At 41.2% G+C, this 13,738-nt stretch overlaps 1 protein-coding gene across 1 annotated transcript; it reads right to left on the minus strand.

Moving 5' to 3' along the window:
• Positions 1 to 2,026: 2,026 nt before the first annotated feature.
• Positions 2,027 to 12,180, minus strand: Sele (selectin E). Its single transcript, XM_038349484.1, has 14 exons — positions 12,054 to 12,180; positions 11,639 to 11,722; positions 10,757 to 11,140; positions 10,098 to 10,205; positions 9,490 to 9,678; positions 8,398 to 8,583; positions 8,113 to 8,295; positions 6,930 to 7,118; positions 6,413 to 6,601; positions 6,143 to 6,319; positions 5,435 to 5,545; positions 4,672 to 4,693; positions 4,494 to 4,566; positions 2,027 to 3,616 (listed from the first exon to the last, which is right to left on the minus strand). Exons 2-13 carry the CDS (start codon positions 11,673 to 11,675, stop codon positions 4,509 to 4,511), a joined length of 1,833 nt encoding a protein of 610 aa, XP_038205412.1. The 5' UTR covers positions 11,676 to 11,722; positions 12,054 to 12,180; the 3' UTR covers positions 2,027 to 3,616; positions 4,494 to 4,508.
• Between the last annotated feature and the right edge of the window lie 1,558 nt (positions 12,181 to 13,738).

The raw sequence follows: 13,738 nt of genomic DNA on the forward strand, positions 1-13,738 counted from the left end.
TCTTCAGTGTAAATTAATATAAACTTTCTTGAATTAGAACAACTAAGACTGGCAGGCAGCAAAGGCTCTGTTTCCTTGGTCATGATGATTCTTTCAGACTACTAACATGTTGGATATCTTTTGGTATTGGCAGAAGAGACTATATGCACCCTAGAATAGTGATGACCAAAGAGAGACAATAGGAAATATTAATTAGAACGTGGAGAAGCTGGAGCCCTTCTCATTGCAGGTGCAACTGTAAAACAATCTCTTTGGGAGAAAGCAGGAAGGTTCCTCTAAAAATAGAAGAGATCTTATGTGGCCTTCCCCCAGAAAAATGCTAAAGGGGATGGAGAAAAGGTTGTGTCTTAACTGTTGATATGGGATTCCTCTCTGTATGCTGTGAATACTATTGGTTAATAAAAAAGCTATTTTGGGCCTGTGATAGGGTAGAGCAGAGGTGGCAGGGAAAACTAAACTGAATGCTGGGAGAACGAAGGTGGAATCAAAGAGAAGCCATGTAGCCCGGCCAGAGACAGAAGCTGGAACTTTGCCTGGTAAGCCACAGCCTCATGGCAATACACAGATTAATGGAGATGGGCTAATTTAAGATATAAGATAGTTAGAAATACACTTAAGCTATTGGCCAAACAGTATTACAAATAATATAGTTTCTGTGTGGTTCCCAGGGCTGAGCAGCCAGGAATTAACTAGCAGCCTCCTACAACAAACTGTGGCACTCAGGCATTCAAATAGCATTGTTCACAGTAGTTCAAATGTGGGAAAAACTCAGACACTGTCATCAAGTCATACAAAGAATGTAATTTCTCTGTAAATGGAACGAAGTGTTGATGCAAGCTACAGCATGGAGGACCATAGAAAACAGTATGCTAAGTAAAAAAAGCCAGACAGAAGGTACTCCATGGGTATAAAATGTTATCCATAGACAAATCCCTAGATAGAATGCAGATTAATACTGCCATGAGAAGGAAATAAAATATTGTGACTAACTGCTAATTATTTGGTTTCATTCTACAGCAATAGAAATGCTGCAGAGGTAGGCACATGGTTGACTGATATTCCATTTTAAAAGAGTGAATTCTGTGCCAACAAGATGGCTCAGTGGGTAAAAGCACTTGCCTGACCAGTGCATGGTGGAAAGAAAAAGCTAAGTCCTCAAAGATGTCCTCTGATCTCTAGACATTCACAATGGCAGTGCAGAACTATGCATAATCAATCAATAAAATAAATTAACATGTAAATTTTATGGTATACAGATTTTTATCTAGATGAATTTAAAATGTTAAGAAGGCTTATATGGAAGGTTGGAGAGATGACTCGGTGGTTGAGAGCACTGCCTGCCCTTCCAAATGTCCTGAGTTCAGTTCCCAGCAACCACATGGTGGCTCACAACCATCTGTAATGAGATCTGGTGCCCTCTTCTGGACTGCAGGCATACATGCATACAGAATACCGAGAATATTGTATATATAATAAATAAATAGATTTTTTTTTTAAAAAAAGAAGGCTTATATGGTGCACAATTAATAAAATCTCAGGGAGAGAAATTGGGGCTTGATCTGAAGATCAGAAAAGCAAAATAGCCAGCCACTGGTTCTTACCTCAACCTCAGACCAAAAATGGCAATCCTGCCTCCAGGGATCTCAGAATGAGATTGTGTGTCTGATAGCTGTTTCCTCCCATTTTATAATCCTCTCTAGGGCTAGGATTAAAGGAGTGCACCACTGGGATTAAAGGTTTGTATGGCAACTAGTGTGGCTATTGGCATTAAAGGTGTGTGTTATTGTTGCCTCATCTATAAGGCTAACTAGTGTGGCTGTTTTACTTTTCTGATCCTCAGGCAAGTATTGTTTATTAAAATACAATTGAAATGCCACTACACTTATATACACAAAGATAAGTAGAAACTCCTTTATTTTCAAATGTTATACTGACATGTGAATACAACAAGTTTGACATATTTAAATAAATACATACTTTTAAACCATAAAATACTTAAAATCATAATTTAAAATACTCTGTAAAATTCAAATACAGACCACATTCATATTCCATACAGTTATTTCTGATACAAAATATCTAGGCATTTACAGTGTGTAGTTTCACAATGGCTACTCTCTTTCTCTAGCTCTTGCGGTCTCTCTTCCTCTCTCCTACCCCTTTGGTGCTAATGCTTGTCACACTCCTTGTTCACCGTTGGCTTCTACATTGCCACTACTCTGTAAGCACTTTCAAGACCTTTCTTTCTCTAATATGTTAATTCAGAAGCTTGGGCGCTTTTGATGGGAACAATTTGGGTTCTTACTGATCAAGGGTTTGTCATTGCCAACTAGAGGTGAAACTCCTTAGGAATTTTAATCTCTGTAAGACAACATAATCATTGTGTACACAAGCTTCCCCCTCTTCTAGAACATACGAGCACAGAGAATAAAACAACTACAGAATAACTGTTAGACACTTTTTGAAAGTCCACTGCCTGGATCTATTATATGGTGAACCCTCATCATGGATTTAGAATTGTATACAATATACAAGAATCAGGTATCCACTTGTCAGCATAAGAACCTCCTTTATGGAAATGCAAATCATATTTATGCTTAGATGAGCTTTCAAACAAACACTTTCAAATGCACCTCTACTTTAGTGCTTACACGTCTACTAAATCAGAACATTTGGCCTCAAGGAAGTTCTTTCTTTTCCAAAGAAAAAAACACATTTTAGGGGTAAAAAAAAAATCCCCCAAGCATGCAAGCTCTCTCTTTAACTTCTATTCTTCTGGTAGTACCATGTCTTAAAACCAGCTACAGTTTAATTCTTAGGAATTAACACTGATCAGTAATTCCTCATCTTGAAAATAAATTTATTACAGATAAAACGTTAGAGTTTGCCAATAAAAAATGAATGAAGATAACTTTTGCCTTGTCATAGGTCACAGAATTTCTGATTTTTTTCAAGTCCTTTTGACCCTTGCACTGAAATAAGAATGGTGGACAACGTGGTAGGTTCAACGCAAGGACACAGAACACAATGTCTGAGAATATTTCAGAGGCCACTGCATCCCATGGGGATAAATCCGGTAAGCCTGCTTAGCAGTGCTATCAGGCACTCAGCCGCATCTGTACCTGGTACCTCTGACAACAGTCCCGTGCCACAGCCTGAAGCTATGACAGTTTTGCCTTTTTTCACGATAGAAATATAAAACTGTTTGCTCATAACTGCTGACAAATAGTATTTATCCCTGTAACACCAATAACGGCTTTAACAATCGAGACACTGAATGGGGAACAAGAGAAAGAAACAAAGCCACAAAATGCTGTTTCTCTTCCCAAATTCCAGAGTGACGAAGTTAGAATTTGGCTGTTCCAGGGCCTTGGTGCCTTCACTCTCTTTTGAAGAGCGTACCCGAAACCTTCTGTGGCCAGCATGTCCTTGGTTCTGTGGCTAGGAAAGAGGAAACGGAGTCTCTCTGGGGGAGGACTGGCCTTGACACTGAACTTTGAGCCATAGAGTCAGGATCCTGGTTATTAAGCAGACGAGAGAGACCAGGATCCCACGGGCAGCTCTTTTTCTTCTGTCTTCGGCATATCATTCTATTTCCCAGGATGCATCTGTGTTCCTGCAAAAATAAGTGAAAACCTTCCAAATATCCTGCGTGCTGGAAGCAACAACAAAATACATCTTTTAGGCAGGCTGTCTTGGGAATGGTTCAGATATGAACTCCCAATGTCATTGAGTTACAATAATGAAACTAGTCTATGATACTGTAATGGTAGATAGCAGCCATTGATAACTGTTAAATATATGGAGTGTACAACCTAGAGAATGAACCCTGAATGGTGCACCTTGGGCTTTAACTAATAGTAATTCACTATGTTGGTCACCATTAAGAACTATGAGGAAAGATGCCAACAATAAGGAAAATAAGGGGGCTAAAGAGGCAAATTGAAACATCTATTTTCTGTCAATTTTTTCTCTAAGCCCAAAACTACACCACAAATTCTGCTCATTAAGAAAAGTTTATTTAGAAAGTCTTGACCTTGCAGCTATACTCCCAGAAGCAATGCAGCTACTGAGGATCACAGATGTCCAGACTCAGCACATAAGTGCTGGGGGCTGAATCCTAGCTATACTGCACAGCTTTGGAAACTCAGACAAGTTCCCATAAATGTTGTGCCTCATTTTCTTCATCTCAGAGAAACAAGAGGACAGTCCCAGATTCTCAGCATCCCCAGCTTAGATCCATGCTTAAGCACCTGATTGCTGAATGGGGCTAGCATTCACCACCACCACCACCATTATCATCCACAAGTAAAATGATCCAAGAATGACAGAACTCTGCCCCCCGCCTCCTTCCACAAAGAAACCAAACAACTTTCTATGAACTGCTATGAAGATGGGGATTTCCTCTAGCCAATGGCAGGCTCGAGGGTGCCAGCGAGGGACACCATTTGGAAAGGGGATTTTCCCTCTTTCACACGACCTGCCAGTCATACCTGATGGTTGTGAACTTAGATGATGTGAGAAGGTACTTGATAATTGCCACACGATTGAAGGCTTTGGCAGCTGCTGTGGAAACATAAAAAAAAAAATACATCAAGCTCTGCCTTCCCACATGAAGAGAAAAAATGATGGAATATTAAATGGCATGCTTTGCACAAGAATTCACCTTACCTTGCAGGAACAAATTTCTTTGCTGCAAGAGAGAGGAAAGTATTAATTTGGACCGATGACGTTTAATCAAATTAGACTGATTTACTTCTCTCATCTGGGTTTATACTCTCAGTACCATGCACTCTGTGACAGACATTTGGTGGCAATTAAGGTAAAATGCAGAGGATAAACGCCCAAAGAACAGAGCAGCTTCCTGATGCCAGGAAACTGTTGCTCAGTTTGTCTGATTCTTCTTTCAAACTCTCATGAGAAGTACAAAATCCATACTTTACATGAAATTCCCTAATGTCTAAATTTCAAATTTTAATAAAAAACATTTAAATAGTCTGTGGACCAAAGTGACCATGGATATTGTATTTCCTATACCTGGTGATATAGATATATTCAAAAATTTAGGCTATTCCAAGCAATTTTCTCTGTTACTTGAAATCACGTATTCTCCCAAAAGAATCATAATGTAACTCCATAATTCTCATTGAGCAGTGCCACAGACACTGTGGAACTGGAAGTGAGTAGTGCCCCCTAGAGGTAATCAGTATTAGTGCAGCCAACATCGGTTTCCTCAAACTTCAACACTAAGAAGAAATCTTATCATTAAAACCTTGATTACACTAGCATTTATTGGGGCTATTTCACAAGTAGGTTCTACTTTCTAGATTCTAGTGAAAAGTTTCAAGAGACCATAGCTCATAAGTGCCACACACACACACACACACACACACCACTTCTCAACATCATTTCTCAAGTGGATGACTGAATTTACCTTTCTTTCGAAAGTATCTCAGCAACAAGTAGAGAAATGAAGATGATGCCAGGAGTGAGGTTCCTGCTGTAGAAAGTGCAACTACCAAGGGACGGGTGGCGTCTGTGGGGGCTGAGGAAACAAGTTACAGGGAACAGCGTAAGCAACAACTGGCTTTACAGTCTTTCTGGCATGTCCATTTGGCCTTTCCTCTGTGTATCCAGACTATCAGCAAAATCACATAGACTTGGCATTGAAGATTTAAACAATTCCTTCCAAACTACCACTGAAGCTGGTCCCAGTGTTTCTAGGCAGAACACAGCCTTGTCAAGCTCTTTGACATTAGAACACAACACCTCGTTTAATGCTAAACTATTATTCTTGCCTTCTGTCGTGTGTTTCTTATTCCCTCCTTCAGTCTCTAGATCTCCCCTTTCCAATGATCAAAATCCCACTATAAGGGAGCAGAAAGAGGTCTAACAGGAGTCTAAGAGAGGGCAATGGAAATAAATCGTGGTAGCCGAGAAGGCCAGTGGAAAGTGTTCGAGAGGGAACTGGGGTGGCAGATGAGAGCAAAACATTCTACCTGTTCCCATGACATGCATCATTTTCTGTTTTCTTTCTACCCATCCCTATAACCTACCATTCTGATTTTGACATAAAGGACAGTTAGCTTCCTTAGCAATATAACACCCCTTCTGCAACCTTCTCCCCCAGTCAGTGCATCACCTTCACAGGTAGGCAGCATCCCCGACCAGTGTCCTGTGTCCCTACACGTCAGAACTGCAGACCCATTGAGTGTCCATCCATCAGGACACGTAAATTCACAGACAGTGCCGAAAACGGTCGCCCCACTGCAGCTCACATTCGCCTTTCCTGGCACTTGAAGGCTTGAGCAATGTGCCACTGCAAATGACATAGCCATGGTAGAAATCAGAAAAACCTCACCACGGAACGGCTAACTGGATGTGTGTCCTGAGAGTCTGAACTCAATAGTACCTTGGCAGGAGGGCACCTCCTGGGTCCACTGGCCCTGGGATGTGCACTCAAGCTGAGCTGATCCATGTAATTTGAAGCCTTTGTTGCATTGAAAGGTGCACAGGGACTTGTAGGTGAAGTTACCAGTAGTAGCATGAGCACACTCCATTAAACCGTTCTGGGTTTGAGGGAGAGCATCACATTTCACAGCTGGAAGAGAGGAGCCATGCACAGGTGTAAGCATTGAACTATCATAGGAGTCTTAGGGTAACCACGCCACAAAGATGTTCAGTAGCGTCAATCTTGCAGCAAAATTCAAAGTATGTCACAGGGGGCCAGCAAGATGGCTCGACAGAGAAAGGCACTTGCTGCCAGTCCCCACAACCTGAATTTCATTTCTGGGACCCATACGTAAGGAGAAAATTGACTTCTGCAAGTTGGCCTCTGATCTCCACACATGGAACTTGCGGTAGAGAGAGAGGGGAGGGAGGGAAGGAGAGAGGGAGAGAGAGAAAGAGAATTTCTAAAGAGAATGTACCTGAACATGTGGGCTTTTTGCTGTCCCACTCCCCTCTTGGGCCACACTGAAGCCTTTTTGATCCCTTCAGTTCAAATCCTTGATCACAGGAGAACTCACAACTGGATCCACTGTGGAAAGGTCCAGAAGCACTGGGAAGACATTTCATGGAGCCCCATGGTGGCCTGGATAAGGCTTTACACTGGAAAGCTGAGACATCAGAGAAAGGGTGAGAAAATACCATGGTGATACTGGAGACCACTCGTTGTTTGATGGCCAAGTTCTAGTGGCACAAAGCTTTGCTCAGAGAACTCAAGACAATTCTTCATCACAAATTCCTGGGAAGGTGACTGTGCTTCCACCGTTACCCAACATCTCCATGACAATGTCACCTAATATGGGGCAGCTATTAGGAAGAATATGGTGCCTCCACACGGGCTGATGTGCAGAGGTGGGGGAAAGGGGAAGGTTTTACATCAGGTCCTGAAGACTTCCGTGTGGTGTCAAAAAGGAAAAGAAGCCTTCCCTGCAGAATTTGCCTGCTCTTAGCTTAAGTTTGGTGGTGGTGGTGGTGGTGGTGGTAGTGGTGGTGGTGGTGGTGTGTGTGTGTGTGTGTGTGTGTGTGTGTGTGTGTGTGTGTGTGTTTGCTCCTGGAACTCACTTAATACTAAATTTGTCTCTGAGGATGCCTGCAGTGGATAAAGAAAGCTGTGTCTTCTGAACACTCTTGCCCTTGCTGGTAAGTGAATTAAATTTTTTGCTTTTATGTCTGCATCAGAACAATCCTTGTTGGTGACAGACCTCAAGCTGGGGGACATTGTCATTGCTGCTAGCTGTGGATTTAGAGGTGTGTGGGGAAAGTGAGAGCTTCAAGTAGTACTTTCTTTATTCTGCATTTTACATTTTAAATAGGATTTCTCTTACATTATGAATTCTCCTTACTCTATTATACCAATGCTAACACATCAGTATTATTAATATACCCTAGTTTAGAAACAAACAAAAATCCATAAGTTATTTGCCTACAATGCTGCTTCCTGGCTGTGCACTCATTTTTTTTAATCAATCTCAAAGGTATTGCTGTTGCCCTCATAATTGGTTTCTATAGTTACAGGGGATGCCTGATGTCATTGTCAGTTCTCAAGACAGAAGATGATGGATGTTTTCGAAATGAAAGTATTAGAAGATACATTTTACTGCTCACCTTTGCACACTGGAATCTGTGGTGTCCACTGCCCTTCTACACTGCATTCAACCTGGGCCGGCCCCTCCAACGTGTAACTTTGGTCACAGGTGAAGTTGCAGGATGACTTAAAGGCCAATCCAGTTGAGTTGCTGCAGCTCACAGAGCCATGCTGGAGCTGAGGGATGGCATCACAGGTCACAGCTGAAACCCAAGCAACCATTCAAATTAGAAAGCCTGGTTTGCCCGATTCAAGCCTTAGCTGAGGAAGAGAGCGTGATGAATCACCACACGGGAGAACTCTACCTTTGCATGATGGCTTCTCGTTGTCCCAGACGCCAGAGGAGGTACACAGCAGACTCTGGACTCCAACTCGCCTGTACCCTTCATCACAGGCAAACGCACAGGTCGTGTTCCATGGGAAGCTCCCAGGATTCGGGGAACATTTCCTGATTCCATTGGCAGGGTGTGACAAAGCTTCACATTCAACCACTGAGGAGATGAAGGATAAGAGAGAGTTCTACACAAAGAAAATTCCACAGATGTTTTCATCTTCTGTGGAAGTAGGGTTTATAAAAGAAGGTGAAACCCATTTTCAAAGGGTGAAACCCAAACTGGTTTTTTGTTTGTTTGTTTGTTTTGTTTTGTTTTTCAAGACAGGGTTTCTCTGTAGCTTTAGAACCTGTCCTGGAACTAGCTCTGTAGACCAGGCTGGCCTCAAACTCACAGAGATCCACCTGCCTCTGCCTCCCAAGTGTTGGGATTAAAGGCATGCACCACCACCACCCAGCAAAACCCAAACTCTTGATAACATATTTCTGATAACAATTCTTGATAACATATAAATAGATCCATAACAAATGTTTTAGTCTTTATTCATATTTCATCTTCTCTTATTAATTTTTGCTTTGATTATGCTGAATGATCTCCAATCTATTTTACTACATATGTAAATAACAACAACAAAAATAATAGCCTCTAGGTCAAGATTCATGGCTTGGTGTAAAGGCAGTACTAACTTCGAAGGACCTGAGCAAAGAATCTTTTTAATGGGACCAGAGAACTGTACAAAGAGATATTGAAGCTCCCTGACCAACACAGTGCTAAAGTTGATCCCATCGCATGGAAGAGTTGAACAAGAAAGTCTACGAGAAAGCCATGCAGCTGTCTAGATGTGTTTCCACTGTCTCCCTTACATGTTCCTTTCCATGTCACCAGAAATACCCATTTCAAAAAAAACGGAAAAAAGGCCATGTTAAATGTTAAACCAAACAGGCACCAGATTGCCCACACAACTCATAGAGAGAATACATCTTACTAAATGATACAACAAAAAAGTTGTAAGTTGGGTAAGAACTAAGGCAATTTGGAGTGAGAAGCTTTAGTGTTGAAAGTTACCATTGCAGGACAGAGCAGCCACACTCCATTCTCCAGAGGACATACACCGCATGGTGGACTCTGGGCTGCTTGGCAGGTAGCCCCTTTGACATCTGAGAGAGCAGGAGGAATTATAGCTGAAGTGGCCAAAAGGATGCGTGCAGTCCAGGCTTCCATGGTCAGGATGCTTCTGCGCTTCGCACGTCACAACTGAAAAAGAGAACGAAGTCACACTTCGACTCCTCTCTCACCTTGCATAGGAGAGGGGAAACACTGGACACCATAATTATTGCCCATTGAGCATTTCCTGTGGTCCAGGCTCTATGGAAGCATTAGACTATGAAGCTATTATTATCTTCATACAGATAGTTGCCCTATGAAGTTGTTTAGTTTAATACGACTGAAATATTCAGACATTCTATAAGACTACTTTGTCAAGGTGCCATAAGTAATAAGTAGTAAGTCTGGAGTTTGACCCAGCAGGGTCTGACTTGATAGTCTCAGTTACTACAGTGCTCTTATTCTGTGTATTCAGGTGGAGGAAACATGTGGCCCCGGCGGACAAGCCATCTGAACCTCAGGAGGGAGTTTCCAGTTTTGGAAAAGGAACAGGTGAGGACAAGACTTACCTTGCTCACAGTTGGGTCCGAGAAAGCCAGGGTGGCACTGACAAGTGTAACTGTTGATGGTCTCTACACATTCACCATGGCCACTGCAGGATGCAGGGGTACAGGAAGCTACAGAAAGCACAAAAGAGATGAGGACAATCAATTCGTACGGTGCTTATCATGCATTTTTATTTGAGTTTGTCTGTGTTTAGCCTATAATCTGTGCAATCCACATAACACTAATGGCAATAATGCTCACGATTTTTACTGACACATCTGATTCCAGTTCCAGGCTATTGTATAACTTGGTGTTAATAAATGGACATCAGCAGAACAGCTGTGCTTGGCACCAAGCAAGAAAAATTAATTCATAACATCTCTGAAGATGGTTTCATGCTAAAAAAAACATGTACTGTATCTGAGTATATATACTCTGTATATTGATAGAACTATATATATACATATATATACATGTATGTTCATATACATACACTATACATTCTTGCCTTTACTCACACCAATCAGTAAAAAAAATAGATATCATTATTGTTGGACTGTTTTACAGCCATCTATTTAAAAACAGAAAATGTGCACAGCAGAGACTGATTAGTTTGCATCCTCTAAATATGCCAAGCTGCCTCCCCATAGACCCACCCCGCCACCATTACGAAGCTTCATACCTGTGTAGCACAGAGCCAGTTTCTTTTTGTCACATCTCTCGTCATTCCACATGCCCGGGTCATTGAGTCTTTTGATGTAGATTTCTACACAGTCCTCATTCTTCTGCTTGTTATTGGGCTCACCAGGTGCCCAGTTCTTAGCCTCCTCGGTCAGAGGCTTTTGGGTCCCCACCCAGATCCATACGTTATTGACCTTTCTGATTCCAATCCAGTAATAACTTGGTGAAAATCTCAGATTGGAGTTCAGGTAATTGATCTCTTCTTTGTTCTGAATTGCCACCAGATGTGTGTACTTCTGTTGACAGTACGCACTGGCTTCATCGTAGGTCATGAGTTCGATGGAGGTGTTGTAATACCAAGCTATGCTCTCTCCAATGAGAAGCACTGGGTTGGGTCAAGAAAGGAATAGAAAATTTAGTCCTGATTTATGTTGTCTTATTTTTGGCTTATAGAGATCTTTCTGATGGCCCAAACTATGATTTTTAAAAGTAAAAGGAGGCCCATCTGTGGGGTGTAGCATGTCTGTGTATCACTGTGTGCCTGGCACCCACTGATGCTTTATCATAATGTAACACTCCAACTCCACAGACCTCTGTGGAAAACAAAGCCTTGTTGGTTGCTATGACACCCCTATTTGAGGCCCCATTTCAGGAACCAAATGGATGAATCTTCACAATGCCTAAATAGGTCACCTAGGATCCATCCTTCCCATGTAAGGAAACTAACTATTGCTACCAGAGGGCAGAGCCCTACAGAGAGAGGTCAGCAGTCCTGCTAACCGCACTGCAAAGCACAGAGCAGCCCCACACAACAAAATACCCTGTTCTGAAGACCTAGAAGGGTGAAGATGAGAGATTCTGGTCTCCAATGATGCCAGCTTACCAAAAGTGAGAGTAGAGAGAAACCGTGAGGCATTCATGGCTCCAGAGATTCCTCTCACCCAGAGACAGGACTGGAGATACTCTTCTGAGGAGAGAAAGCGCAGAATTAACCACAGAAGGAAATTCTAGGTTTGGGTTACTCACACCTTTCTGTCATAGCATTTAAGGTGACACCATGAGGTTTTAGGCAAGGATTCCTGTATGTCATTACTTATTGCAGAGACATTTACCATGGTGGATAGATGCCAACTTGAAAATTTCCATCATTTTAACCAAAGAGAAAAGGCATATTTTAATGACAATGTTCTAACAGCTCAGACAGATCTCTTTATCACAGGTTTTTTTTGCATATGTGTACACACATATAAATCTATGCTTTACGCCCAAGGCTCCTCTGGCTTGGAAGCTGCACTTACTGTTTTGTGGAATGGTTGCTGGGGTGTTGGATTTCTCAGGTGTATTGCTGCTGCTTCGGTCCCTCTGTTCTTCTAGCAGTTTTGATGTGTAGTCAGTCAAGGACCACTGAGTATTGCTTCTGCTGGAGCCTCTTTATAGGAGATCTGGCTTCCTGTGAGTCACAGGACATTATTATCAAAATCTGTTAAAGAGGAAATCCTCAACCACATCCAAAAAGCTTTCTGGAAATATCCACCGCACTTAAAAAAAAAAAAAAAAAAACTTTCATAGTGATGTTGGAAACTCCAAGCTAATCCTTGTTCTAGGCTCTCATAATTTGTATGCAATTGTAGTAAGTGTGATGCAAATGTATGATTTTAATTCCTGTGTCATAAAACATAGTTATTGTTTTCACTCGTGTGTAGAAAGTAGTTTCATAAACATAAGCTATAAATATCACTCGTGATCCGCCACTCTCGTTTTCTCATGCTTAGCCGTCATTAATACATCAGTAGCCACCTTCTCTTCATTCGCCTGCTGCCTTAGCCTATTCCAACGGGCACCCATGCACAGCGGAGAGATTCGTGAAGTAGATGCGTATCCTCACACATATCCTCACAGTTATGATGAAGTTACAAAAAAGCTTCCCTCATCTATTCCAAATAATGCTGCCTTGTTTCTACAAAATAGGGTTAAGTGGAAGATATAAATGTACCCCTGCTACCTTCCTTTCATCTTGTATTTTCTAGATACTGTCACTATCTCTATCCTTTGTTTCATTTTATGTAGCTAAATATGGTTGTTATTGTTTGCCAGTTGTAAATATGTAACCCCACATACTGCTTACTTAGATCTTTGGTAAGATTAAATCTAAAACCTAAAGAATAAAGACCCTAAGAGAGAAATACATGGATATGCCTAGGAAGGAGAAAAAGTCAAGATCTCCTGAGTAAATTGGGAGCATGGGGGACAGGGGTGAAGGCAGAAGGAGAGAGGGGAGCAAGGAAGAAGAGCAAGGAAAATGTATAGTTCAGTTAAAAACAATAAAGTATAAAAACAATTTTAAAAAGTTCTGTTCATACATAATATGTTAGTCTATCTACATATGAATGACAAATATGTGTCTAATATTTTTTTAAAAAGTGTAGTCAAGCAAGTGTGACATCTGCCTATCAGCCTAGCATTTGGGAGGCTGATATGGAGATTGGAGGCAACCCTGTGATCCAACCTTGATTACAAGTGTGAGATACCATCTCAACATGGAAAAAAAATCATGTGCATTGACTTACATCTTAAAATAAAATTTACCTAGCAAATTAGTCATAAATACTCTTCAATCATATATTTGCATTTATGGATTTTTTCATAACTAATTTTCTAGTTTCAACATTGGTGATACAGAATCTGTAGGGATATAATACTTACTTAGTGACATAGATCTCTGACTATAATCTCTAACATTCTGGGTGCTTCTTCTGTGGCAGGCTTTATTCTGAGCATGTTGTCATGTCTGTTTGTATTGATTTTTAAGTCTATCAATTGTGAAATGTGTACCCCACCCCTATTTTATAGTTGAGGAAATTAAGGAACCAGGCTCTCTCTCTCTCTCTATCTATCTATCTATCTATCTATCTATCTATCTATCTATCTATCTATCTATATCTACCTACCTATCTAACTAGTTTGCATCTCATCTAACTGCACA

Source organism: Arvicola amphibius, chromosome 12 (assembly GCF_903992535.2).
Source record: "Arvicola amphibius chromosome 12, mArvAmp1.2, whole genome shotgun sequence".
NCBI lineage: Eukaryota > Metazoa > Chordata > Mammalia > Rodentia > Cricetidae > Arvicola > Arvicola amphibius.

What these genes read in the sequence shown, in the direction of transcription:
- Sele (XM_038349484.1), bottom strand. Translation starts at nt 11,675, where the DNA reads ATGAATGCCTCACGGTTTCTCTCTACTCTCACTTTTG. An exon ending in CAAAAAGCCCACATGTTCAG is followed by an intron (nt 6,602 to 6,929) that starts GTACATTCTCTT and finishes CCTCTCTTCCAG; the next exon opens with CTGTGAAATGTGATGCTCTC. An exon ending in GAGATACTTTCGAAAGAAAG is followed by an intron (nt 4,694 to 5,434) that starts GTAAATTCAGTC and finishes TCTCTCTTGCAG; the next exon opens with CAAAGAAATTTGTTCCTGCA.